The sequence below is a fragment of the Hippoglossus stenolepis genome, chromosome 4, assembly GCF_022539355.2.
Source record: "Hippoglossus stenolepis isolate QCI-W04-F060 chromosome 4, HSTE1.2, whole genome shotgun sequence".
NCBI classification, from domain to species: domain Eukaryota; kingdom Metazoa; phylum Chordata; class Actinopteri; order Pleuronectiformes; family Pleuronectidae; genus Hippoglossus; species Hippoglossus stenolepis.
In genome coordinates this window covers 9,092,667-9,120,611 of record NC_061486.1, presented here as the reverse complement: position 1 = coordinate 9,120,611, position 27,945 = coordinate 9,092,667, and the positions used below count along the sequence as shown (strand labels likewise).

At 41.0% G+C, this 27,945-nt stretch overlaps 2 protein-coding genes across 7 annotated transcripts; one reads left to right on the top strand and one right to left on the bottom strand.

Moving 5' to 3' along the window:
* Nucleotides 1-565: 565 nt before the first annotated feature.
* LOC118106436 (synaptotagmin-like protein 2) lies at nt 566-19,136 on the top strand. 6 transcript variants are annotated; one of them, XM_035154987.2, is made up of 20 exons: nt 566-691; nt 2,768-2,950; nt 5,248-5,399; nt 5,809-5,914; nt 7,925-7,973; nt 8,090-8,192; nt 8,313-8,742; nt 8,817-9,022; nt 9,671-12,043; nt 13,409-13,522; nt 13,604-13,642; nt 13,729-13,823; nt 13,918-14,034; nt 15,130-15,299; nt 16,236-16,338; nt 16,472-16,633; nt 16,966-17,050; nt 17,635-17,737; nt 17,826-18,031; nt 18,198-19,136. In XM_035154987.2, exons 2-20 carry the CDS (start codon nt 2,790-2,792, stop codon nt 18,335-18,337), a joined length of 4,914 nt encoding a protein of 1,637 aa, XP_035010878.2. In that variant the 5' UTR covers nt 566-691; nt 2,768-2,789; the 3' UTR covers nt 18,338-19,136. The 6 variants fall into 6 exon arrangements, with proteins under 6 accessions (XP_035010878.2, XP_035010877.2, XP_035010876.2 ...); XM_035154986.2 differs by having other exon boundaries at nt 17,826-18,037; XM_035154985.2 differs by having other exon boundaries at nt 17,826-18,046.
* Nucleotides 19,137-21,025: 1,889 nt separating this feature from the next.
* On the bottom strand, nt 21,026-27,138 carry LOC118106758 (zona pellucida-like domain-containing protein 1). The gene is made up of 12 exons (XM_035155528.2): nt 27,134-27,138; nt 25,982-26,026; nt 25,383-25,498; nt 25,062-25,288; nt 24,205-24,389; nt 24,039-24,111; nt 23,843-23,940; nt 23,674-23,754; nt 23,412-23,583; nt 23,232-23,331; nt 22,569-22,601; nt 21,026-21,923 (listed from the first exon to the last, which is right to left on the bottom strand). Exons 1-12 carry the CDS (start codon nt 27,136-27,138, stop codon nt 21,790-21,792), a joined length of 1,269 nt encoding a protein of 422 aa, XP_035011419.2. The 3' UTR covers nt 21,026-21,789.
* Nucleotides 27,139-27,945: the final 807 nt, after the last annotated feature.

The window sequence follows — 27,945 nt, the reverse complement described above, 5'->3', positions numbered from 1 at the left end:
CTGCAGATCTTATGTCGTTTGATATTAAATCTTAGTTATATCACATATTTGATACAGTTACAATTAATTTAATCCAAAGAGTGTTCCTTGTGGGTTCCTTTTAACGGCCACAAAAACAAATAAATTGAATTATGTTTTCTGACTATTTGTTTTCCAATCCCAGACTATGCTTTTTTTTTAAACAATGTGTTTATTGTTTTTTTTCACATTTATAACAAATAAAAGCCGGTTACATTAAAGGATAAGTAAAAAAGGGACAAAATAACAAACACTGAACAGTGGCTCAGATTCATACATACAGTGTTGGAAGTTGGAATGATAATCTGGAAGACCCAGATAAATGAGCAAAATAAAAACAAGAATAAATCAAGTAAAACCTTTTACCTTCTTTTGCCCCTGGGTGTATTTTGTCCTGATCCGCCCCTGGTGGTTGTTAATAGTAACCTGAGGTTCACACCCTTTGTTCAAACACTGATATCAACATGTGGAAACTACGGACACCTGCTGGACGCTCTCTGTTATTACATCACAGACCATCGACACAGGCACATTTTGGCGACGTGTGTTTGATGCACATGTCGGTTCCTCCCTGAGGCCCGCCCTCCTCTTCCTCCTCTCCTCTCCTCTTCCTCCTCTCCTGTCTGGAGTCTCCACCAGCGGCAGCAGCAGGAGCAGCGGATCTGTAGAGGAGGTAAAAACAAACTCTTTATTTGATCTTTATTTATTTATCACTGCAGCAAGACTTGAATTAAACAAGTGTCAAAAACATAAGTCAACTAAACCTGAAGACAGTTTTCTCCGAGGCTGCTGAGGAACTATTGTCAGGAGTGGAAACCAGTCAGGATTTATTTCAGAGTTTGCTCACAAAGTTAATCAATCAGGTAATAAGATTTGTTTTCTGTCATATATCACTCATTAACCTTCATTTTTGACAAGCTGTTGTATCCAGAGCGATTTTCTAACTTCTTATCATTTAATTTGGAAACATGAACCAGTTCAGTGTGTTTCCTTTAAAGCCAAATTCTAATGAATCCGTTTTAATTAAGTTTGCTGAAGAGAGAAAAACAACTCGGAGTCGAGGGAACATTTCCAGTCCTCACTTCTCTTCACTTCAGAGTCTTCAGCTGCACAGGGACCTCACATGTCTTCATTTTAATGTTAAAAGTAAAGTGCTGCATCTTGAATAATAATAATATTCATGGTGATAATAATGAATGCTCAGCCTGACAGTTGGTCTGTGCAGCCGTCTGTCATGAAGAGTTCTCATCTGTTGTGTCAGTATAACCAGTTTCCTGAATAAACATGCAAATGGAGCAAACAAGACACATTTTCATAGTTTATGGTGAAGAACTAGATCCTGGACTCAGGACACAAGAAAGATTAACTGTTACTGTTTCTTCCCATGTGAAAAGTCAAACTATATATTTTTAGATTTAGTCATTTCAGTGAAATCATGTGAGAAGTTAAAAGCGCAACTGTCTCTTGAGCACCTGACCAAAGACTAATCTGTTTACATTGTAAACTGACACGAGCTAAATAGGTTTGATTAAGAACTGCATTGTATTATTGTATTTTTCCCCACCAGGGAGGTTATAGTTCACTGGCGTTTGTTTGTTTGTTAGTTAGCAAACTTACACAAAAGCTTCTGGACGGATTACTATGAAACTTGGTGGAAGGATGTGTTGTTGGACAAGGAAGGACACATTCAATTCTAGTGCGGATCCAGGATTGTTTCTTTAATTCTCTTTAACATTGTGAGATATAGGGTTTGAGCAGTTTGGTGCAGATCCAAGTAAAAAGCTGCATCTAGTGAACTAAAAGGTGGTTTCATAAGTGGACTGTTGGACCTTGAACTCTACTGAGGGTCATGCTGTGTTTTGAAATAATTGAATACATTAAAATTAATGTCCCTCTGAAATATATTGCAGTAGAAGTTCAAATCAACTTAGAATGGATGTATTCAGTTTGTAGCTCAAAGGTTTTGTTTAGGTGGTTTTACTGATTGAATCCACTCTCACACAGATACAGAAGCGACTGTATAATTCACTTATCGCTTCACAACCATTAATGGGACGATCGGAGCTGTTTTTAAGTGTTTCTGGTGTAAATGGAGCTGAGGGCTGCTGCTGCGTGCATTGTCCGTAATCAGAAGCATGTTGTATGGAGGCAGTTGTTCAGTGGTTGTGTAAGAGTTGCATGTTGTGTTTGTTGGTCACATATTTTGGGAAACCACCGACCAATCAACAGTTTATTTTCAGATGCTCTGCGTGTTTTTAAAGGATGGAGTTCTTCCAGAGTTTTTCAAAAAGACCAGTTAACTTATTCTTGTCCTTTTATCGAGAACAAAGATGTAAAATGTGGTAACTTGTGAGCAAAATGTGTATTTTTTGAAAGATAGAAAATTATATTGATATTTTAACATTGTGTGAAAAACTTGTGTCCCACTGGAGACACCATCTTGAATACAATTTTATTTGTATAGCACATTTCAATACAGCCGTTATGTAGTGATTCACAAAGAGGACAAAGGAAAAACAAGAATACGAAATATCAAAGACTTCAAACAAAATCATACAGACCATCAAATGTCATTTAAAATCAAAGACAGCGAATTATATGATACAAAATAGTACAACATCATTTAAAAGTAATGGCCAAAGAAAAGGATAAAAGAAAACATATGTTAAGAGTCCCTTTGTGAGGGACTGGTCTCCAATAGCAACATACCTGTTGTTTAGTGAATTTGCCTGATGTGTTTGTTTAACAGTAGCCACAAAAACATCTGGTGGATGATTCCTGCTGCCGAGCGTTTCCACATCCGGCCGGTGAACGAAGCAGGAGGCGGAGCCATGATCGACCTCAGCCACCTGACGGAGGAGGAGCAGGGGAAGATAATGACGGTGCTGAGGCGGGACGCCGACCTGAAGCAGGCCGAGGAGGAAAGAATCAGGTGGAAAAATACACGTCTCCTGCAGTTCACAATCACATTCTGAAAACTCATCAATCGTTACTTTACATGAGTTGAAATGTTATTGCCAACATTAAAGCTAATGTTATGTTATTCAGCTAATGTCATTCTAGTGATTCAATAAGAGCTCTGAAGTCTTTCCATTGCTCGTCCTGTGAGAGGAGGCCTTTGTTGGACAGTAAACATGCAGCTGAAAATTACGCTTGTCGGGCTCTAATGGACTAACGGGATAACAGCATTGCAGGATACACAGTTTGCCTCCAGTCGCTGGGAAGCCTCAGTGTGAGCTGTGCAATTAGATTTAAGCCAAGTTGAAGTCCACACACTGAGAGGAGGATCATGCTGCTGTGACAGACAGGAATAGAAACGCTGAGAGGCGTGATGGCGAGACACCTCACCTGAGAAGAGAGAAAGGCACAGAGAGGACATACGGCCTCTAATGAAACCACGCTTGCATTCACTTCTCTGAGAAATCAGCGAAAATCAGGGAAAACTCCCTGTTTCTCAATGTTAAAGCAAATGAACTTCCTGGATCTGCCCCCTGATCCGGATCTGCACCAAAATATAATAGGTTCAGTCCTGACCTTTACCCAGATAGCAAACGGATGTGGGCCACTTCAGGCAATAATGCGGCGCTAATGGCCTTTTTTTGGGACCTGGACAAAATGAATGCGAGCCTCAAGTTGCCCACTTGTGAAATAGCAAATCTGGGGGGGAAAGACTTGTGGGCGCCGCATCCTTGAAGCTGCTCCTGAGCTTTTCATTGAACTTTAGGGAGGAGTCAGACATTCCTCACGCTGTATGTTCAGGGCACAGAAACAAACAAACAGATCTTTTCTGACTTCTCTCCCACGAGCTTCACGTCTTCGTTCCCCTTCACGAAGCATTTAAACGAACAGAAAACTAGACAAAAAGTCCTCTTTGAAGATGTTTTAAATTTCACTTGCAAGAGTCAAGAATGTCCTGAAACAATGTGCTTTTCATTGTGACTTTAATAGAATTGGCTGAGCAGACTTTTTTATCAGCGGGAGGCTGAATGCTCGCTGTGTCCCGGCTGCTCTACTGTAAAAGGATTAAATCCAGCAGCCTGTAATAATGTGCTGCCCTTTTTCCACATGACCATTGTGGTGCAACGTCGAGAGGGAAGATGAGCTGCAGTGATCATCTCACAGGGTTTTTTTGTTTTCCTCTCTGATTCAATTTGAACTTGATGGAAATGTTTTCCGAATTCCTTCCTTTAGATGGATCATGTGCAAGTGTTTCATGAAGCTGATAAAGTGGTGGAGCAGGAGACAACTATATTGCAGAATCATTTTTAAATGCGGTAATGAACATTGTGTGTTTCTTCAACAAGCTCAAGAGAAGAAGAGAGAATCGGGACAATAATATCAACAATCATTGAACAGAGTGAGACTGAATATTGTCGGCTTGTCCGTCTGTCTCGTTCATGTCTGAGTGATGGTCTTCAAATTTGGTCAAAAAAGGTTCACTTGGACTCGCGGATTAAGTGATAAGTGGTCAAAGGTCAAAGGTGAAGGTCACAGTGGCCTCACACAACATGTTTTTGGCCTCTTGAAGATGGTACCTCAAGTCTGCCTTTAGGGAATTGTCCGTCTGTACGTCTCATTCTCGTGAACGCGATATCTAAAGAAGACCTTGAGGGAAAAATACCAATGTTCAGTTGGACTCTCAGATTAATTGATTAGATCAGGGTGGTCAAAGGTCAAGGTCACACAATTTCTTCAAATTTTAAGCAGTGGTCACATGAATTCAAAAATGGACTTATTAGACTTCAGAGCTCAAAGGTCAAAAGTCACTGTGTCTGGAAAGAAAACCTACATAGACTGAAACTGCTCTAGTAGGGGGGGAGGTGTACAACCACCAGGCCACAATTCTACTTTCAAACCTAAATTTTAAAGTATCTCCAGTTGAGGAGAAACCAATTTGTCCTTGTGGTGTGAACTTCAAAACACCCTAGTGGAAGCTCGTCTCCTCTTTGTTCGACCCTGGATTTAAATTTCACCTGATATTCGGAGATTAGTGCCACTCAGTCTGATTTGAAACGGTGTCAGGTTCTCCATTCAGTGCAGTTTAAAGCGCTGTCTTGTAGTTGTTCCCTGACAATAGAGCGCGTCCTTGTGTTTGCGGGGACAGAGGAACAATGACCGTTTGTGTTTTTTTACATCTTTCATTCGGAATGAAGTGACACTTAGCTGGGATAAACCTGGTGCATGAAAGAACAATAAATTACTTGTGTTTCCTTTGTGTTTTTCCAACAGGAAGCTGGAGAAAATACTGAGCAGCGGGTCGCAGTCAGAAGGGAAGATGAAGTACTTGACCGGAGAGTGGTTCTACGAGGCCAAGAGCCGCAGACACATGGACAAGATCCATGGCTCGGAAATCATCCTGGCCTCCATGAAACCGAGGAGAGGTGTGTTTATTTTCTGATCAAGGAAATAATCTCCGTGTGTGACCTCAGCGCTCGCGGTTCAGTAACAAGCGTTGTTTTCTACCTGTTCTCCTGCAGCAGGTAATATTTTCTTGATCCCACGGATGTTTGGTTTGCGCTCAGAGGGATAAAATGTTGCCTGTTGAAAAAGAACAAAGCTTAAATTTGACCTTCTCTGAGACTGAACTGATGCCCAGACAGTGGCCTTACAGCAGAGAATAAAAGAAGTTTGTGAAAATACTACATTTGAATGCTGGTTTCATCCACGCTTCTACATTTTACCCTTTTGCAGCAGAATGTTTTCAGCAGTGGGATCATAAAAACAACCCAGTGCTGGATAACAGGTGAAAAAAAACAAACATTTCATATTTCATCGTTCTTTCTGTTGCAGACGGGTCTCTCAGATTTGAAAAATCCAAACCACCCAGCAGTCGAAGCTCCATCGCGCCGCCTAAACCCAGCAGGTGTTTGGAGGCGTTGCAGCCAAAGGCGATAAAGTACATAATCATTTCTGTCTCGTACATTCGTAGATTCACTGTCTGATTATAAGCTCCTCATTTTCCCATTTGCATGTTCATGCTTAGCCACATTTCAGGCTTTGTTCACAGAAATGTCAGGTTTGGAGACTTCATGAGGTGGCGAGTCACATTTTCTCCATTGGACCGACACATATCTAACCACATTTAATTAACTCTTAAATGTGGTTTTATGCTTTTGAATCTGTAAAAAAACTTTTGCAGACATGAACTCCGGAAAATGTCCCGAAATTGCCGAACGTAGCAGGAGATTGTCCAGGTGCATACAAACCTTCTGGAAAATGTTCAGGAAAACGTCCGGACTTCAGAAAGCAGCGTTAGTGAGCACTTGAATCACAAGTTGTTCCCTGACTGAGCTTTTAAAATCCCACAGTCTCACACAGACTTTATCCATTTCCTGTCCGTCGACCTTAAAACTTCCCCTACAAAGCACCGGCTCTCAGCACGTTGAATAATTCAGTTTAAGATACAGGAGCAGCTCCCTCGCTCTCTTCCTCCTCGGTCTTCCAGTGTGTGTGCAGTGTGCAGTGTCTTGTGACTCAGCCTGTGTAAACATAGGTGGTGCTCACTGGGAATATGTCTGTTTTATAGCCCGGCAGCTGCAGCTAAGGTTGTGTGTGTGCAGGATACACACTGACACATGAAGGGAAAACAAATCGACAGTTTAATTCCACAGAGGCTTAATTACTCTGAGTGAGAAGTGACTACTGATGTCAGTGTCGAGTCCTAAGTATCAGGATGTTATTATCCTCTGGTTGTTTTTTTGATTGAATTGTTTTTTTGATGATACTTTTAATGATATTTATGATGTTTTATATTGTGACCTGAGACATTATGTTTTTAGGTTGTCCATCTGTTGCATTCTTGTGAACACGTAAGGAAATGTATTCAAATTAGGTCCAAATGTTTAGTTGGATGAACTGAATTTGGTGTTCAGAGGTCAAGGTCACTGTAACCTTGACCTATGAATCCAACATCCCAGGAACACCTTGAGGTATTTTTCAGTTGGACTCAAAGATAAATAAAGGATCAAGGTCGCTGGGACCACACAAAACCCTTTTTGCCTTGTGAACACGTTATCTTAAGAACGCCTCGAGATGATTCTTTCAAATTTGGTACAAACGTTCACGTAGACTCACAGATTCACTGATTAGATTTGTGTGGTCAAGGATCAAGGATCAAAAAACACGTTTCTGGCCTCTTGAACATGAAATCTCAAGTCTGCGTTTAGGGAATGTCTTCAAATTCCATCCCCCTGGACTCAAAGGTGAACTGATTAGATTCCAGAGGTCAGAGTTCAAGGTCACTGTGACCTGACAACATGTATTTAGACTGAAACTGTACTGGTAAGAGGAGGCATAAAATTGTAGTTTATCGGTAATTATAGTTAGAGAGTAACTTGACTTACCCAGAGGAGGATGTTCTCTCTCTACTGAGACTAAAACTTGGCAAACAACACACAATGGATGTATCTGTGTTCAGTGACTTGGTGCCATAGCTGGAACAGTTAATACCCTTTTTAACAGTATGGTCAATATTTGCTTTGGCCGAGCTCCTGTACTTTGTGTGGAGGGCTGTAAATCCTAAACACACAAAAGACCCAAGAATGTCGTTGCATAAACTGTTTGCAGTCTGATAACAAGAGATTCCACCGTGAAATTCCTTTGTTTTTAATGCATCAAATGTTTTTTTTAAATGCAACCCCGAAATATATGTTTTTAATCTTGTTATTCAGCCACTAAACATAAGGTATTGTGACTTTAGTTTTCTCTCTTGCCCTTTGAGTTGATTGGATTGATGCTGTTATTTCCGGGCGAGCAGGCTTCAGTCATGCATGCGCGTGTACATCAGAGCAGCAGACACATACCATTAAAAGGATCTTTATCTGTGTGACCTCACCTGGTGATCACTCGTGTCTGTTTTTCTTTTAAATGTACTTTTATCCTCCAAACATTTCATCTTTTCCTCCAGTGATGCTGAAAAGGAGAATCTGAATTCAGCCCTCCGCTCCCCGAGAACAGTAGGTGTTTGTGTTACTAAGCAGATTTTCTCAGTTCATTTTTCCTTTTCCATGATTCAGTCAGATATTTCAGCCATTGTAATGTAAAACGATGACTATATTAATTTTCCTTCCAGCCAAGGCACAACCCTTTCAACTGTACGTCTCTTATCGTGGTTGAGCCACCTGAAAGTAATAATGACATGTCGAGCAGTCGGGACCAGGACTCATCTGAGACAGGTTGGAATTGAATTTTATAACAGATGAACACATTTGTGAGGCTGCGACATTTGGAATATACAAAAAATTAATCTATAATGGCACAATGCCTCTGTTATCTTTCTACTGTGTTTCCCTCAGAGCTCATATCTCCTCGGAAGAGTCGCCCTGGGGACGAGGCCAGTCAGACTTCAGGGGGCTCCATCATATCAGAGAGCTCCTCTGCAGGTTTCAAACCGGTGCCAAAGAAGAGGACGTTTCTCTCGAGACATTCCAGCAGCCAGTTAGAGAGCACTGCCCCTGGTATGGACGCTCAGGGAGGGTCTTCGGGGATCGTTCCTGCTCCAAGACGAAGCCTCCAGCGCGGGTCCAGCGGGAGCTCGAACCAGTCGTATCCGAAGAGTCAAGAGGAAATGCCCCAGGGGAGTGCAGTTCCAGTGTTTAACCAGGTGTCTCAGCCATCCAGCTCTGCAGACGAGACTTCCCAGCAGCCACTGTGTGACGTTTCGCAGGTTTCCTCTAATTCCAGCCTAGAGAGAGACAGACGCCCACCATCTATAACCAGAGACAGGTCCGTGGATGAATCCTTCACCTTGTACCCAAATCTTTAATCAAAACTCATTAAAAGTGCCTGTGTGATTTCAGACTGACCACATTCATCAGAGGTGACGTGGCCCCTGAGAGAGAAACCCGGCAGAGGAGCGATGACGGAGACCATCAGACCCGTAGAGAACTCGCAGGGGGGAATACTGTCGTCCTGCACACCAGCAGCATCCAGGGCTCGGACAGAGAAATCAACAGCAGCGAGGGAACGAGGCCGGAGGAGCTGAGTTTCACCCGAAGTATTGTGGGTAAGTTCAGTAAAAGAATACGATTTTATGAACTATAGTAGGGAAGGAAAATTATATAGGAATGTATATGATAAATAATAATAATTTAGTGCATTTTTGTTTTGTTATTCCTTTAATTATCTGGAATAAAATCACCCTAAGAAAAATCAGCAAGACTTATGTTGGGACCCTAACCCTCAAGTGTGTATTGTCATATTGTGCACGAATATCTGAGTGGAAATGACCAGGTCTTATTCTCCAAAAGTGCTAAAACTTTAATAAACTAATTTTAACACAAAATCCTGCGTATTGGAACCGAGAAGATGGCCGATGGAAACAAGGGCAACCATGACACTGTGACGCACCCATGAGCAGTAATGTATTGAGGTGCTCATAAGGTAACAGTAGTGGAAACACTGAGTCATATAATACACTTTTATTAGGGTAGAGCTGTATTCACTGCATCCAAAGTAGATCCAGAGCTGAAGGTGTAAGATTCATTGGGTGTAGACAGATGCAGCCAAGATTACGATGGTGTGCCAGGGTGTCTATGAGCTGCTACTTGTGTTTTTTTGATAAAATGAGTCACCAAACTGATTGTGTTTGACCGACAGAACTTTCTGATTATAATCAGACACTCAATTTTCTTTCCACACCTTCCTTTTCCAGATGCAGAGCCTCCTATATCGTATGATCTCAACTTCATCGATAAAACTGATAAGCAAACAATGAAGAAATCCAGTCAGAAACACGCGTTCAAGTTATCCACTCAGGCGACCAGTCCCACCAGTGATGAGGACTCCATTGCGAAGGTGCTGGACTGGTTCAGCCGCAGCGTCGACAGCAGTGATTTGCTGAGTACAGACGACCGCACAGAAACCACAAAGAGCTCAGACAAACATGTAGAAATCAGCAAATTAAGAAGTGAAGATACAACAGAGAGAATGAAGGACGCTCTTGAAACGCAGAGAGGTCACTTACAAAGGCAGATTAATGAGGCCAAGGAGTTTCGAGCCACCGACAGAGCAGGCAAGACGGAGTTGAGTGAAACACAAGAGGAGGAGCAGAGGGACACCGGGGAAAGAATGCGGTCACAGGAAGTGAAACATAATGACGATGAAAGCCAACCACTAAAAATCTCTCATCTGAAGTCATTCTGGGAGAAAAGCAACATGGGCCCGAAAATACTTTCAATCACGCCAAGCGACGAAGGACAAAAACTTGTTTATCTCTCGGCTGAGAAAGAGGAGGAGAACGTGAACAAACCCCACACGGCGTCCGACACGCCATCTGCTCCTGGAATATACAACGGGAGGGGGATTTATGATAAGTACGCCTCTAAGCATGGGGACGAGAGAGAGCAGAAAGATGTCGCAGACAATGTTCACTTGAATAATAACCAGCAGGACCGTACTTTATCTCAAAGGAATAATAATGACCCAACATATAACTCTGATTATTTTAAGTTGCTATCCAGCCCCCAAGCAGCTGACAGAGGAGGCTCAGACACTGAGATTTTAACCCGACTCAGTCCGCAGCCAAGGACAGACTCCAGACTGAGTTCAGAGTCTGAGAGCATCTCTCCATTCAAACTAAATTCACAGCCCGACAGTTTTTTCCATTCAAGAGAAACCCCTCTGCAGAAAGTGCTGTCGAAACCTGACTACAAGCAAGGTGGCAATGATCATAAAGCACAACTTGGAAGAGGCTCGAGTGAAGAAGTGAAAAGGAGGGACAGTGAAGATAAGAACATGCAATCGAACATCTCTCCAAAAAGAAAAGAGGATGTGTCCAATAAAGACAAAACTAACAGTCCTCATTCACAAAGACAAGGTTTATCACATCAGGAAAGTACAGCAGAGAGGATCAAGCAGCTCAAATCTTTCTGGGAGCAGGAGAGGAACAAGCCCATTTTCTACACCGGCATGTCTAAATCTCCTGGGGAAGGTAAACCCACTCGTGGTGCAAATCAACTAAATAAAAGATTTACAAAGTCGGAGTTTGATCTGAGGTTAGTTGGAAGTAATTCAGGCAGCGATGACGAAGATAGACAGAATTTGACTCTGCCTTCTTTGAATCAAAGGATAGATAAGTTGTCGCCGAGCCTCAGCGTGAGCCGATCGCAGTTCAACAATCTCCGCGATTTCTGGGGTGATCCCGCGTCAGATACGAAAGGATCGATAACCTGCGACAAACCCAAAAGCCCCAAAAGGAAAGAGCCAGTAAGCGCCCAGTTTCCATCTCAGGAGTTTAAGAGCAGCGATGCCGAGATTTGCCGTTTGTCTGCAGCTGTCGAGAAAACGAGACCGGCTGCCATGAAGTCATCTCCGCAGGACCGATCCAAGTCGCCACATGATAGACAGATGGGGTCGGGGGCAAGAGCTCTGATCGACAGCAAAAACAACCTGTCCAATTATACGACAGCTGAGTCCAAAAGAGGCTCCAAGGACTCTGGTCGGGAGGAGAAATCCTCGAAACCACAAAGCAGCACAGGAAAAGAGCCTCGGTCTCCAAAGAGCAGGAAAGACACCTTTAGCAAGTCCAGCGGTCGTGGAAATTCTATGCGTCGCGCCACCAGCATGTTCACGCTGAGTGCTCCTGACCAAAAAGACCACGTCCAGGTGAAAATGGATGTAAGCCCCGTCCACTCCCAGAGCAGGAAGCAAAGGCAGAACACTGAAAAAGGGGCCATGCCGAGGAGATTTTCAGAGGGAATCGACACTATGACTCCACGTGCACGGGCGTTTGTTCCCAGAGACTACCGGCACTACCTGGGCATGACGGACAAGACCAGCGTCCACACCTCGCTCGCCCCGGCTGTGAAGAGCGAGGGCTCAGAGGGAAAATCTAGGTATGACTTTGACCTGAGCGGTCCAGTGAGAGCCAGCACCCCGGTGAGTTCAGAGGAGCGCTACGGCAGGAAGGGCAGCAAGACGAGTCAGCGCCCCCTTTGGGCAAACTACAGCAGCTCGGATACTGGCCCAGAGTCGTCTATGAGCAGCACGTCCGAAACCTGGTCCACCTCCAGGAACAGTTCAAACCGTGAGCACCAACTTATTTTTTTACAGTGTAAAATGAATAATAATAATTTTAAGTCAACATGCTACATTAACCAGCTAATATATAATATATCATCAGTTCAGTCACAAAGTAGGAAAGTACCTCTGCTCAATGTGTTTATCATAAAGTTCATTTTTGACCTTAAATACAAGACATTAAAAAAAAAAATTTGAAAGAGAAACCTTGTGTCTTGTGTCCAAAACTATTTCATTTGGTTATTTTTAAGATATTTGAATGAACGACAATAAATCTGATTACCCTAAAATGAAGTAAAAGCAAATCAGGAGTAAATCAGGAGTAAATGTGAAAACAAGATGACGTCAAACACTACAGAACATTCAGAGACTGTTTTGGGATTTACATAATCCTCTAAATGCATAGTCACAGAAACATCCTTATCACATTGGTTCGTATCCAGCTGTATCCTTCATATCACGTCTGCGTCAGTGTCTGTGTTGGCAGGAGTAGATTTCTGTAAACAGTGCGTGTGCCTGCAGTCAACTGCCTGTGTTTGATTTCTGGGCTGGGCTCTGAATTTTCTACACCACAGAGAAATATAAACATTTCACCAAAACGTCAGCAGTTTCACAACAGCTTTCCTTCAAAGTCGTTGAAGTATTTTACTGAGTATTTATTTTGTGCAGCATTTTATGCCGTGGTGGCTGTTGCTTTTTTCATTTTTTTTAAAATCCAAAATGTACCTATGATATCTGGCATGATTTATATATCCAGCTGAAGATGTGTCATGACCATAACTAATTAAAAACAAATTTATCTGAAACATGAAGAATTCAACATACACACAACTGCCTCAACCATCTTGGAGAAATCTTTGATGCACATTTTGAGTTTTTAGTTTGGGTAACTGTATGTCTCATTCACTAACATGGAGGAGGCAGGGTTTATGAACTATACTGCAGCCAGCCACCAGGGGGCGATGGAGATGCTTTGGCTTGACTTTTGGGGAGAAGACATGTCATCCATCTTCATAAACAGGCTGCTTACTCTGCAACCATATGTCTCAATTCTTCTGATGCATCCCTCTGCTGCCACCTGTTGGGTGGTGGTGTGTAGGGAACAACCTCCTATTGCTTGTGTTAAATTTGATCAAATGTACATGTAAAAATCTTAATAAGTCTATGAGCAAAGATTCTTTTGATCCAGATCGAAGGGGGTCTAGTGCCCTCTACTGTCCAGCCACTATTCATTTCATGTTGGCAAACGTAGACACGTCAGTAAAACAATGTATAATCTTGCCCTCGGCCAAAAACACTGTCTATCATTGGTTTTTACATCAGCTAATTGTAGCAAACAAACCCAGTAAATCCAGCCTGTTTCTTCCCGCAGGTGAAAATGACGATGAAACCCAAGACCCTGTCCGGAAAGCGTTGAGGCGAGCAGAAGCACGGCCGAAGAATCTGGCTAAAAGTATAGAGGACATGACGACATGTTTATCTCCACGTGAGCTTGTCTTCCGAATCGATAATTTCCCCAAATGCGCTGATGACTCTCGAGTGACATAGATTTACGTGTTTCTCACAGGGCAAGATTCAACTGTTGACCTCAGACGCATCAGCGATGGTGAAAAATGGCCCTAAATGATTTCATGCCTGAGATGTTTGCTCCCGGCAGTCTAGTTAAGATACTTTATATTTCTCTCTCTTCAGTTTCAACCATCCCGTCACCGTCCTCATCCTTATACGCGGATCCCGACCACCTGAAGAAGATGAGCAAATCGGTTCCTTCGTTCTTACAGAAGGAGGTAAAACCAAACGTTCACCTTTCAGTCCTGTAGGTCAAAGCCCGCTCTGCCTCCCCGTGCACGCAGCTTTCTGTGCCTGCTGTGTGTGTTGCAGGGCGCTGACAGGGACGCTGACTCCACCTGTGAGGACAGCTACCAGCGAGGAAGACTAATGAAGGGCAGCTCGATGACTAACCTCACTGGCTCCTCTGGCATGACGTCTATGTCGACTGTATGTTCACACCCGGCAGCATGCGTCACTAACCCTTTAGCAAGCTTCACGTGAAGACACTCCTCTCTTATCCTGCTCTGCTTGTTGTCTTCTCATCATTAATTGTCACTGACATCAACCTGCTACTAATTTTTGTTAGGAGACAAAACGTGTGTCTCTATGTTATGGTATCGGCACTAAGTCTATTCAGAACAGTCCTGGAGTAAATCAAGATGTACATTTGCAAAACCAGCCAGTTTGTTCTTTTCTCTTTCTCAAAACCAAAGAAATTCAGTTTGAAAACACCCCAGTTAAAGACATAGACTATAAATAAAGATGGATAACATTTGGGGCCAGAGTTTGCACAGGTCAAGGAGTGGAGCCGCTGTATTAAGGTCCCGCCCATACAGGTGCTCAGCCAATAACAAGTCAGTCTCAGTTGTCAATCATGACATTTCAACCCGTTTTTTTTACAGCATCATCATAACTATTTAAAAACAAACTTAGCAGAAACATGAACACTTGGACAAACTTTGGTAGAAACATTATTTAACAGTGTCGTCCATGTCCCATCCACTAACTTTGGGGACACAGATTTATGACCTGCACTGCAGCCAGCCACCAGGGGGCAATGCATATGTTTTGGCTTCACTTTTGGGGAGCTGTCATGTCCTCCATCATTATACAGTCTATGGCTAAAACAAATCTTTTCTTGAATGCCTTTTCATTTAATTTTCATTTTTCATTTTATTTAAAAAAAGGGACAGTGTACATTAATTGATATGAGCACAATGGTTCATATAAATATACCAGAGTTAGCCAAGTTTCAGGGTAATTTTCTTCTGCAGTTCTTGGCAGGTTGATGTTAAAAAGAGAACAGACAAATAGAAAACAAACAAGCAGACAACAAATTAACAGCTAGCACGTAGACAAACACAAAGCACAGCCAGTTAATATAACAATAATAGACTATAAACAGACTGTAATGTGTATAAAAGCTCCAAGAGCCAGATTTCAATTTTCACAAATTGTTAGATAAAAAGTATTTCTGCAGTGATTCCACTTATTGTAGATAACAAACTAAAATGTCGGGTTGCTTGATTGTGTGTGCTCCAGCTGAGTGGCAGCGTTATGACCATGTACAACGCAGACTTCGGGAATGTGGAGGTTCAGGGAAATATCCAGTTTTCCATCAACTACGTTCAGAAGCTCCGAGAGTTTCACATCTTCGTGGCCAAGTGCCGAGACCTGGCTGCCGTCGACCCGAAGAGGGGGCGCTCGGATCCGTGAGTAATGTAGCTCAAAATCATTGAGAGCAAGTTCTCCAATAAACGTTTTCATATTTTATGTAGAGTTCATTTTCTTTAAACCGACGACCTGAAGGAAAACACAGGGACAGAATTCAAATACAGGAGGGGAAGCTGCACACTCATTACTCCACCACAGTCTTCGTTTGTTTTGTCTTTCTGTTAGATAGCAAGATTACGCAAAATGTACTGGACGGATTACCACAAAACTTGGTGGAAGGATGCAGTATCGGTCAGGAAAGAACCCATTACATTTTGGCGCATGTAGTATTTTCTTTAACATTGTGAGATGAGGCATTTTTCAACAATTTCAATGATTTCTCTGATATTTATGAGTATGTGCAATTTGGTTCAGATCCATAAATCCGTAGGAACTCTACTTAGTGCCATTCTAGTTTTTATTTGAACTCTGGGCTATTTTGGCCATCTTTTGATTTTGCCTTTATACACCACATAAAAATGTTTACCTTTATAAATGCTTGGTATCTATTTTTTCAGACGAATGAAGAGGAACTCACAGGACAATATGTTTTGAAGAGATAATCAATAAAGGAGCCACTGCTACAATCCAATCCAATTGATGATGTTGTATCAAAACTGAGCCACACATCATAATCATCATTGCATTATTTGTTTGTATTTGGATGTACTTGCTGATAAATTACAAAACAGAAAGGAGGTTTACTTTAAATTCAGATAATGATTCTTTCTGTCATATTGATATATCTACTATATAACTGAAATTATGTTGTGAAAAGTGTACAGGCTATTGAAAGGATGTTAGAAATAATTAGTAATTTATTTTAGTTTACCAGTTTTTGGCACTTGAAAAATAAAAATATAATTTTGGCTTCTAACTCTTAATTATACTGTAGATCTCTGGTGTGTTATAGCTGTTTTGTTTTTGTCTTTAAGGTACGTCAAAAGCTACCTGGTACCTGACAAATCAAATCTGGGAAAGAGGAAAACATCTGTGAAAAAGAAGACGTTAAATCCGACGTTCAACGAGATCCTCAGAGTAAGAATTAGAGCGGATTCGATGCCACTTGTACTAAACAGACACTGAGACTTTCTCACGCTGTCATTTTTAATACTTGGCACGGACGACAGTCAGCAAACAAAAAGCTTCTCCCTCTTCTCTGTCCTCACAGTATCGTGTTCGCATGGAGTACCTCAGGACTCAGACGCTCATTCTCTCCGTTTGGCATAACGACACGTTTGGCAGAAACAGCTTCCTCGGCGAGGTCGACATCGACTTCTCCAAGTGGGACTTTGACCACACCCAGATGAACGACTTAGTCCTGAAAGCCAGGGTAAGAAGAAACACACACACACACACACACACACACACACACACACACACACACACACACACACACACACACACACACACACACACACACACACACACACACACACACACACACACACACACACACACACACACACACACACACACACACACAGGTCCCGCTTTCCACTGTACTTGTTTTATGATCAAATAACAGCAGTTTATTTTAGAATGTGGTTTGTCTGTTGAGCTGACTCCACTGGATCACATGCCCTGTATTTGTTTTATAACCTGTGGACAGAGGACTTAAGCAGCTGATGGAATTTTTAATACGCTATTTATTTAACGTTGCAGACTACACCCACTGTACCACCAGCAAATGGGAAAGGAGAGATGAGACTAGCCATACGGTTCCTGCCACAGGTCACCCACAGTGAAGGTCTGTACACAGTCTCATGCGACTTTCAGACGTGCACTGACCTCCGGACATTCTCTATCCGAATCAGTTGCTCCAGACGTTCTACGGTGATTTTCCTGTCAGTCCCCCTAGTAAAAATGACTGAAAAATCCAGAAAAACCAGTGGGTCTGTTGATGATGTTTCTAACAACGGATGAAAAACTGAAAATAACAAAAAGACTAGAAATGTCTCATTCTTCTTCATATGTAAAAGTCAAAGTTCACATCTGAAATTTTTTTTTTTGTGATCACTGTTTTGATGAGTGAATTGATTTGGTGGTGTTTTTAAAACTCTATTAGTGAAGGACATAAGAGATGTTCTATCAACAATATCATTATCTCTTATGTCCTTCACTAATAAACAGAAGAAGTCAGAATTCAGTTATTAAATGACCAGAATATTGTCACGAATTTTTGACTGAGATTTTCCCATAAATCACAAATGTCTGTGAATTAACTATTTATTCCGTAAAATAGTTGTTCTTGAGCAGGCAAACATTGTTTTAGCTTCTCAGGACAGAACGATGGCAAGTTCATAAACATTTAGTGTCATTTCTTCTTTAAAGGTGTAACTAAAGACGGTCCCAGCACTGGAGAGGTTCACATTTGGGTGAAAGAATGCAAGAACCTGCCTCTGATCAGGGCGACCATTGACCCATACGTTAAGTGGTAAGTTCACATTCTTCACGAGTAAGAATATGATTTCTAGTTTCCTGCTGTGTCAATCATCATATTTCCTTTTCCCCGTCATCTCAAGCTTCATGCTGCCAGACACGAGCAGGAAGAGTCGGCAGAAGACGCGCGTGCTGCGGAGGACCGTGGATCCGGTGTTTAACCACACGATGGTGTACGACGGCATCAGTGAGACCGACCTATCAGATGCCTGCGTGGAGCTCACCGTTTGGGACCGAGACAGGCTGGCAAGCCACCTGCTCGGGGGAATGAGGCTCGGAGTCGGCTCAGGTATCGGTGGGAAAGGTCTATCCAGTTCTCAAGCATCACATCGTATTATATACATCAACTAAAATAAAGAATATGAAAATAGTTAGGGGCCAAAATCTATATGAAACACCCTGTAATAAAAACATGTTGTCTCTAAACATACATGTTCTTTCATTTGTCTCTGTAGGGAAAAGTTATGGAGCAGCGGTGGATTGGATGGACTCAACCCCCTATGAGGTGGCCATGTGGGAGCGCATGATGGCGTCCCCTGATGAATGGGTGGAGGATGTACTCCCGCTGCGAATGGTGAACTCGGCTTTCAAATAAGCTACAGCGCAAAGACAGTGTATCTGACAAAGATACAAAACCCAGTAAATGAGTTGGTGTAAAGTTCCAGTGCACGGATTTAAATGCAGCCAGAAAAAATCTGATGAAATAATGACTGGAGTGACAATTTGGGAATCAACCACGTGGTTATAATGTAACCTGTGGTGCCACCACCAGCTCTGCCGTTCCAAATGCTTTCTGATCTGTGTTCAAACCCATTAAAACGTTTAAAAACTGACTTATATCTAACAAAGGTGACAAATTACAAAAAACTAATATCTTTAAAGTCAATATTAAGACTCTGAGTGGTCGCAGTTTGCTTTTTGTAAGATAAGAAATATAAAGTAAGTTAAGAAATGTGATGGCAAACAATAAAAAAATATTATTTATTGAAACTTCTCAAGGAATAACCCTCAAAATCCACATTAATGAGGATCTCAAATATTCAGCTCATTTCAGTTCAGTTTTCATACATTTAAATCAAATCAGTCTTTACATTTCAGAACTCAGTATTTATTTCCTCTGATATTTCTTATTGTTTTAATCCCAGCTCTGCGTAATATTGGTCTTTTAAGCTGTAAATCTCCTTAATTTTCATATGTCCTTTGTTCATTAATACTAAACCACTGGGTCATGTATTTTTGTTGCACTGGACCTTTAAGTCTTCATCTTCTTATTTCTCACACTAACACACATTTTGACAGTGTTGTTCTAAATGTGATTTGAATTTGACAGCATATCTGACGCACGATGAGTTATTGCACTTAAATGTATGAACCATTAAAGAAATTCAATACAGGACGACTTTCACAAAGTCTTTTTTACTGATCTGCAAATTCTGATGAGCTCAAATATTTTACAATCATCAATCATATCAACATTTATTTGGATGGACTGGCACACGATTGTGCACAGAGATTGGTGAATCCTACTTTATCATTATGAAACGTGACTTTGATGACGCCCTGACTTTCCCTCTAGCACCACCATGAGGCCAAACATCTCAAAGACCCTGAGTGAAACATCCTTAAACTTGGGCCACAGAATTAACTGAGTTTGACAGGTTACTGATGAACTGATGTTTTAGAGAGTGTGACAGTTACGAGTCACAGTCGGTAAAACAAAGATACGTCACTGAGTCTGGTAACAAAGCGGAAACTCAGATTTTTGTTCTCCTCAAGTCCGGAGGCCATTATTATGAAGTTTTCCTCTGAGACGCTCCGATGAGCTCCACCTGAGTTTGTTCGTCTCATGCACAGTGAAGTGACAGAGAGACGGGTCGTGTTACTGCACACATCAAAGTACAAGAAGCCTGTTTGGAGTTAAGTGTCAGAGGAAGAGGAAGGTATTATATACTGTGGTTAAATAGGTGAGACTGACACTTTAAAAAGATCATAATAGGTGTTTATGAAGTGACTTGTTCTTGCATAACATCATAACCAGCAGCGAGTTTAACCTACGAGGACACACAGGTGGATTCCAAGTGTTTTGTCTCATCAGTATAAGGATATCACTCTAAAAAAAAAATATATATATATATATATACAACACAGCATTTAAAGTAATAATAAATATTTAGGAGATACAATGAGATTTAGTCGTCAAAAGGCAAACATAGTTACATTACCTCATTTTCTTCACATATCCTTCAAACTGCATAAGAAGCAACATATAAGGACAATAAGTGAATTACTTAAAATATAAATTCATTGAAGAAATACTTGTTAAATGTGACATTGTTCCAAAAAATGTCATTTCAATTTTCATTTGTATTAATGATTTTAAGTATTTTCATTCAGGCATATTAGTGTTGTGATAAATGATGGTGAGAAATGATCAGTTAGTCTTCATTTTGTGTCAGTTTTCCTAATTTCTCTTTTTTATAAAGAACTCCCAAGTCACAAAAATGAACAAATGAACAAATGTTTGGAAAAGTAGATGCCTGCTGAGTTGTTTGTGAACAGAAAGTGTCGGACGTCACATCCCAGCTTTGCATTATGAGATGAGAAATATGTAAATCATTTAAATACATACTGAAGTTAAGGTGATGCAAATCAGACAGTGTTGTAATGAAATTCTTATTAGAGTCATGAATTGTATGCTTATGTAAAAAATCTGGTTTGTGGCTTTGCTTCACTGAAAAGACAGATGTTTCTGATGATTCTCATAGATCATTATTAACAGACTGAGAAAGGCTTGAGTTTGAATTGTCTCTTCTGACTTTATTTTGAGGGGAAAAAGGGTCTTTAGCTGTACACAGTATTTACCACATCTGAGCTTCCAATGCTCAACTAAATGGTGACACCTTAGCTACAATCCTGAAGCTCCCCACGAGTATGTTTCTGATACTCTGCAGGCTAGTACTTTGCTAAAAGTAAATATATTTTTGCTTGGTCCTGATGTGGGTCATCGCACACCTCTTTAAATTCAGAAACTACACTTTATCATCATTTTTTCCATCCTCCAGTGGTCAACACAGCTTGGTCAAAGCCTTTTATTTACAGTCTGTGGTCAAAGCTCAACAAATTGGAAGTTGTGGAGCTCCCCTGCTGGCTGTGTTCAAAGCTGTTTATCTGTGATGATGTGAATACGCCTCTGTGAGATCATACTCAGACACAGTGGCTCTTCAAACTAAATGCTAATGCCACCATTCTGACATTTGGATCTTTGACATGTATGACGCCCATGTTTACCGTATTAGTTTAGCATGTTAGCATGAAAACACTTGTTAATTAGCAAAAACAAAAATAAAGCCGAGGCTAAAGGGAATAGACTTGTGGGGGACATTTTATGCCTTTATTAAATAGTGATAATGTAGAGAGGACAGCAAATGAAGGAGAGAGAGAGATACAAACAGTTGCTGATTTATAGTCTGTGTCTTACACAAATTTAATGACAGCCCAAATATTGTTAAGATATTATAACATTTCAGCCGAGCTGTGTAAATGTCAGTTTGTTGGTGAAATAGTCGGTCAGGTTAGTTGGTGAAATATCTCACCAGCTACTTTACAGACTGGGATTATCCAAATTGACTGATATTAGCCGATTGTTCACTTACATCTCCAAACTGTTCACTTCAGCCTGTTATAAGTGTGAGTACTGTCTTCATTCTCAATTAAAAACACGTTATAAGTAAACTGTATATAACTGAGTACATGAGAACTGTCATTCATTAAATACTTCCACATGAAAACAGGATTAAAACTAATATTTAATATTAATACAGAATACAGATTGTGTGCCCTCATCTCCAGCATGAATAAACTATGTGATTCATAATGATTATAAAGTTGCATGCCTCTAACTTCTGACCCCCGTGTTAAGATGTGTGTGAAATGGAAAAGCTACGTCGTCGTATGGTTGTGTAACATGAAGCTATCGTCTCAGTGACCTGTTTTACTTGCAGATGATGAAGTGCTACACTGGCAGTTTAGGAGATAAGTCAGAGGATGTTACTGGATAAGTGGTTTTCTTCTGTTGTGCAACACGACGTAGGCGGCCATGGCGGCGACGAAGATGGTTAGGATGACGATGCAGACGATCACAGCCACCACAGGGCTGCTGTAGTTGTCGGACTGCAAACCTGCTGGAGGAGGGTGGAAGGAAAGCATTAAGATATCAAACACTAATATGCTTCATGAGGACAGTAGTTAATGTAGCTAGTTACAGTAGGAGCATGTACCAAGAAAGTAGTCCATCAGAGACAGAGTGACCCAGGCCATCCCGGTGTATTCAGAGAGAAACTCACAAACAGCGACAAACACAGCACAGTCCCCGTGAAAACTATTGGCACGGCAAGGCCAGTTGCTCTGTTTTCGATGTACTCTGAAGACACTTTCGATGGAAATAAGAAAACGAGATCAGACATCGAACAGGTCCCACAATCCACCATTTGAAGAAGAAAGAGCAGAAATACAGAGACTATGATGCAAACCACTGGTGAGAAGTGAGCCAGGTGTAAGTTTGCAGGGATGAGATGAACCTCTTTCAAAGTGATGGAAAGGCCGAATGTTTGAGAAAGAAAGGTTCTGCTTGTGATTCAAAACGTGCAGCACAAGAGCATCTGTGAAGAGATGATTTGGGCTTGTGTGGTGCGTTTTCAACAGGATTTCTAATCTAAAAGAGACTGCAGCAATAGACTGGAAAGACCAGCACAAATGAAGAATTCAACAGTAAGTTGCATGCTTGATGCGATTAATGAAAGTGGCAGCAAAAGAGTAAATGTTCTTACTTTGAGAAGCGTAGGACGCTGGACGAGGCTCCTCTGAAAATTTGATCCAAACTATGTTAGTAATTGACAGGGTTCATCTTTTATTTTTGATAAACATTAACTCAAAGGATCAAAATATTAATTGAGGTCAATATCTGTCAGTTGCATGTAAAGCTACAGCCCGTAGCTGGTTAGCTTAGCCTAGCATAAAGACTGGAAACAGAGGGATACAGCTAGCCTGGCTCTGTCAAAAGGTCCAAAAAGCTCATGAGTTAACATGTTGTACAACTTCTTGTTTAATAAACGCAAATGTGACCAATTTCATTGTGGTGGTTTATGCTAAGCTAAGCTAATCACCTTGTCGCTCTCGCTTCGTAGTTAACGTACAGATATTAGAGACGTATTGAAAAGTACATTTCCCCAAAATCTCAAACTACTGGTATAAAAGTATAAAGACATTGTTTTGCAAGTAAATGTGGAGATGAAAGCCCGGGTTAGTTTTATCTGTTGTAATTTTATATTAGCCACGCTTGAACCCCATTAGTTGCCATTCATTTTCATACGCTTTAAAAAATAAATTAGATTTGATGAGTCAATCAATCAGCTTGCATATTTTGAGATAATTCTGTCTTTATACAATCAAAGACTTATTGTGATAGCAAAGGATGTTTGTTGTAGACGTACCACTGCCCAGTTGGCCCACAAGTATGGCGGGCGAGGAGACGGTGGCGGCGTCGGACACATCCTGGATCTCTCTCTTTCTCCTGTTTGCGCCGTCACAGTTCTGTTGGAAATGAACAAAGACAGAATGAGGCTCAGGGCAATTTAATTTGTGATTTCTTAAAAAAAAACAAGTTTGCTCACAGGCAGGAAGGAGCTGCACGAGGACACCTCGCAGAGTCTGGTGACGCAGTGCAGGTAGAAAGTGGAAACTGTCTGGTTTTTGTGCATCACAAATCGGAAGGCCTCAAAGGAGAAGTACGCTTTCTGGTCCACCCCGTTGAGGCTCAACTTAGTTTGTGCGTCACGTGTGCACCTGGAGTGAAAGAGAGGCGGGTCGTGTTACCGCACACAGGGAAGTTTAGTGGAAGGTATTATGTACTCTGCTTGAATACAGGAGACTCACCCTACAAACAGATCATAAAAGCTGTCTACAGCGGGATAGGGGTTTGTTGTTGCGTAGCATCTGTCCAGCAGCACGTTGAACCTTCGAGGACAGACATGTGGATTCTAAGTGTTTCTTTCTTGTTAATATAACGTGTGGTTTACTGCAAGCTGCCAACAAACCTAAATACCTGTCTGTTAAATTGGTGGCTGTAACTGCGACGTAAATCTTGGTCTTGAGGCTGAGTCCTTTTGCTGGGATTACCAGAGGTTCCACGTACTGCTCAGTCTGTTCCACAGAAAAGTACAAACAAAATACAATATGATATGAAATGGTTTTAGTTTTAAAGGTATCTGTCCACTTCTAAAAGCCAAAGGAGGTCTTACACTGTAGAGCTTTAAATTCAGAGAGCTGATGAAGCTGCCATTGTTCCCTCTCATGGCGAGTTTGACTCCTGATCTGTGATGAAAGAAGCAGAATTCATGTGCTGCATTAGAAACTTGGATGTGGTTCAGTGCAGCTGTAACCTTTGGTACCACGAAGCATACTCACACAGCCACTTCAGTGTTGTTCAGGACATACTGCATCGGGTAACGACAGGAGAACATGTACATGATCTGCGGCCTGTAGGTGATCATGGCGGCAGACGGGTCTATAGAATTAATCACGCCTGAAATGTTGATGAACTGGACATTTGAGAAGTCGGAAAACTCTCCAGTTCCAACCTCAGTGGTCACCTGATGACAAACAATCAAAGATTTTAGTGAAAACTGTTAAAATCAGGTTTTTCTGTCCTGCCAAGATGTTTACACCTCTAGTTGTTGGTTGGTCTGTTTGTAAGCAAGATTATGCAAAAAGCTACTGAACAAATTTCCACATATTCCACCTTGGTGAAAGGATGCAGTACGGCTCAGAGAGGAACCCTTTACATCTTGGTCATTTTCTTTAACATTGCAAGATAGGGTGGTTTTTTGGCATTTTAACTGAACTCCCAGGCAAATGAATATTTAGGGAAATGATATCTAAGAGTGTGTGCAATTAGGTGCAGCTTAATTGAATTTAAGGGGACTGTTGGGCCTTGGTGGAGTTCTGTGCCTACTGAGTCGTTCTAGTATTTAAATTTTTTTTAAATTATAATGCAGGAATTCAAGGTTGGTTTTAATACCAAAAGCAGATTTTGACCTGGTTGCACTACAGATTCTGCACTATTATGATATCCTTAAGTACTGGAAAGTCTTCATAGCTTCCAGTAAATCTAACAAGATTCTATAACATATGCAAACAATAACATTACGTCAACAGAAAACTTTGATGCACATTAGTTGCACATGAATATAATATCTAGGTAACAGGGTTGTTCAATTGACAAGCACTTTTAAAACAATAGGTAAAGCTATTGTAAATAATACCTTAAAGATACTATTGCAGGCAGAGATGGCACTTTCATTCAAGGGGATTTTGAATTGTAAGACCGGCGGGACAGCGCTCATGTTCGCAGTCCCAAAGCACTCAGGTTTGTTGAACTCATTGTTGAGGACCATCAGAGACTGGTTGTAAAGAGCTTGGTAAACTGGACAGATGTAGATGCTCAGGTCCATGTACTCGGTGCCACACACTACAGTTATGTCCGAGTTTTCTACAGGAGATAAAGTAAAGGGAGGCTATAAAGCAAACTGCAGTGGAAGTGGGAAAATAACAGAGAAGAACATGTTAAAGACAATGTCACAAACCTGGAGGTCTGTTGGTATCACTTAAGACACAAACGTCAGGTATCTGAGCCTCTGTCCTCAGAATTAGGACAAGAAAGCTCAGAAGAGAGACCAGCGTCGTTGTTCCGAGTGTGGACCTGTGAGAAACCAGCAAAACAATGAGCTCTGACATTTTCACTGTCTACTTTCAAGGGAAAGTACTTTCAAAGAAAACTTTCCTCAAGAAAATTACAGAGTTCCACCTTATTATGAAACACACAGTAAACAGTCACTTGAGAATAAAACAAAAGACATGCTACAGCTTCAGCCTCGAAAAAAATGACATAACATGGAAAAACTGATCCTCAAATTCAGTTCCACAGATTTGCAAAGGGAATTAAAGCATTCTCTATTTGTGATGGAGAAGGTAAGAAAAAAATGTCGATAAGATAAAGACCCTCACATTATATCTGATGTCTTTTGATGTAAAGAACCTGTGACTAACATTAAAATTACAGGAAATTAGTCTCCACTGAAAAGAAAGAAAACCCAATAAAATATATCATCTAAAATCTAAAAACATCACAAAATGAATAAAACTACAGTCAAAAAGAGTTTATAAAGTTATTTTAGAGACTCACCTGTAAGTCTCCATTTTTTGCTCTTCTTTGTTGGACCTCAGAACCCTTCATTTATACTGTTGGCCCCCCACCGTCACCCAACACCCTCGCCCCAAAGGGGCGTGAAAGGGAGCATCTCAGACAATAGTTTAACATGTAACATAAGCTGGGCCTTCACCATCTTAATATTTCAAGTACATTTTTATAACAAGTCATGTACAATAAACTTCACGCAGTTCAACACGTCAAGTGGCTCCACCCCGCCCCGTATTGATGGAACTGATTTTTTTAGAAGTTTCTTTCAAAACACTCTTTGTTTCCTGCTGTTTTGTATGTAACAGGGTGTAACAGTACCATCACACTGTTATGTCACACATCACACCATGCAATGTTAATGGCTGAGGATAATGTTATTCAATGGAAAAACATTTGATTACTGTCCTGGGTATGGACAAGCAGACTGTTGTGTAGCAACTACAATGTGTACCAAAAAACAATGATTCAAGAAACAACATTTCATGGTCCTATGAAAGAACAGGATCAGCGATCTGATCTCAAGTGTTTTCTTTTGAGATCTCTTGATGTGATAAAAGTCTCATTATTCTTCCTCAGAGAGCGAGTTTCGTAATGGATCAGTTTTTGTTTTTGGCCCCAGGCTGAAAAACTGCAAACAGAACATTTCAGTACAGTTTGCAAATAAAAGACACACCTAGATCTGAGAGAAATCCAAAGTCTTTTGTGAAGCATCATGACACGAAAGAGACTCCAGAGCGACTCCGGTCCCTGAAGAACATCATCACAATACACCGTGAGGATACAGACTGAAAAAGGCTCCTGTTGGATTACTTTAGACGTATCTGATGTCAAATGCCAGTTTTAATCTCTCCTTTCTTTTCTAAATAAGCATTTGTCTGCAAGCAATGCCATCAGTGTTACTGAAGGCACTTTCTTTTTTTTTACTTGGACCCAGAAGCAATAACTATGGTCCCCCTGGGGAAGTGCTAACACATTTAGGCCAGGGACCGCAAATCTCCTGTCTTAAAAGGGAGTGGATAGAATTGGTGTTTTCTGAGGATCTTAGAAGAATCAAACTCCCAATGACTCAACTGAATGTGAAAATGTATGATTTTGGCAGAGATGAAGTTTAGTGACGAACTGAATCACAGTTTGTACCTCATCGTCTTATCGGCCGATAATATAGGCCGATGTGTAGAGGATTAAATATTTTCATTAGGTGCTTAAAGTGACGTGCATGGGTGTCCCCGTGTTACCTCAGAAAGAAAGCGTTGCCAAGTAAACCAGTGGCGTGTATTTTGAGCTTTGCTGTGACGCACAGATTTTAGGTCCTGGCTTATCGCAGATATATCAGTATCAGTGTCTCCAGATTATGTAACAGCACATTTTAGAACAGAAACTTTTAAATGTATGTTTAGGTCACTCAGAAACAGTGTCATAGTTTATCCTTATGATGCTGTAAAATATCCTGGTTAAGCAAACATTAACTAGTGAGCTTTTAGTGTTAAAGACAGAGTCAGGATAACTGTATCCCCTTTGTTTCCAGTCTTTGTGCTAAACTAACTTTAGCTTAGCTTAATCGCCTGCTGTACAGCTATTTTCCAAAATGTCTAATTATCCCTACAATGAATTATTATCATTAATGCTTGTTTATATTATTTCTTCATGTGAAAAAAAGAAACATGTATACTATTTAAGCTTTGCATGCAAAATCTACTCAAACTGCATATGATAATAAATGTCTGTACCATCATTTGTAAGTGGTTATAAATGTTCTTCTCCAAAAGGCTTGTGGACACAGAGAGAGAAGGCTCAACAATAAACTGAAGAACTAAACGGCAAGCAGGATGGACGGATGGATGGAAGGACGGACGGACAGACGGATGGATGAACGGATGGATTCCTAAAGGCCAGTGATCAACCTCCACATCCAAACTCATAGTAAGAATAAACTCTTGACTCATACTTTC

Coding starts and splice junctions, on each gene's coding strand:
- LOC118106436 (XM_035154985.2), top strand. CDS start 2,790: ATGATTCCTGCTGCCGAGCGTTTCCACATCCGGCCGGTGAACGAAGCA. Junction 9,023..9,670: donor TTTCACCCGAAGTATTGTGG/GTAAGTTCAGTA, acceptor TTCCTTTTCCAG/ATGCAGAGCCTCCTATATCG. Junction 13,824..13,917: donor CTTCGTTCTTACAGAAGGAG/GTAAAACCAAAC, acceptor TGTGTGTTGCAG/GGCGCTGACAGGGACGCTGA.
- LOC118106758 (XM_035155528.2), bottom strand. Junction 25,499..25,981: donor CAAAAAATGGAGACTTACAG/GTGAGTCTCTAA, acceptor GGTTTCTCACAG/GTCCACACTCGGAACAACGA. Junction 24,112..24,204: donor AACAACACTGAAGTGGCTGT/GTGAGTATGCTT, acceptor CTTTCATCACAG/ATCAGGAGTCAAACTCGCCA.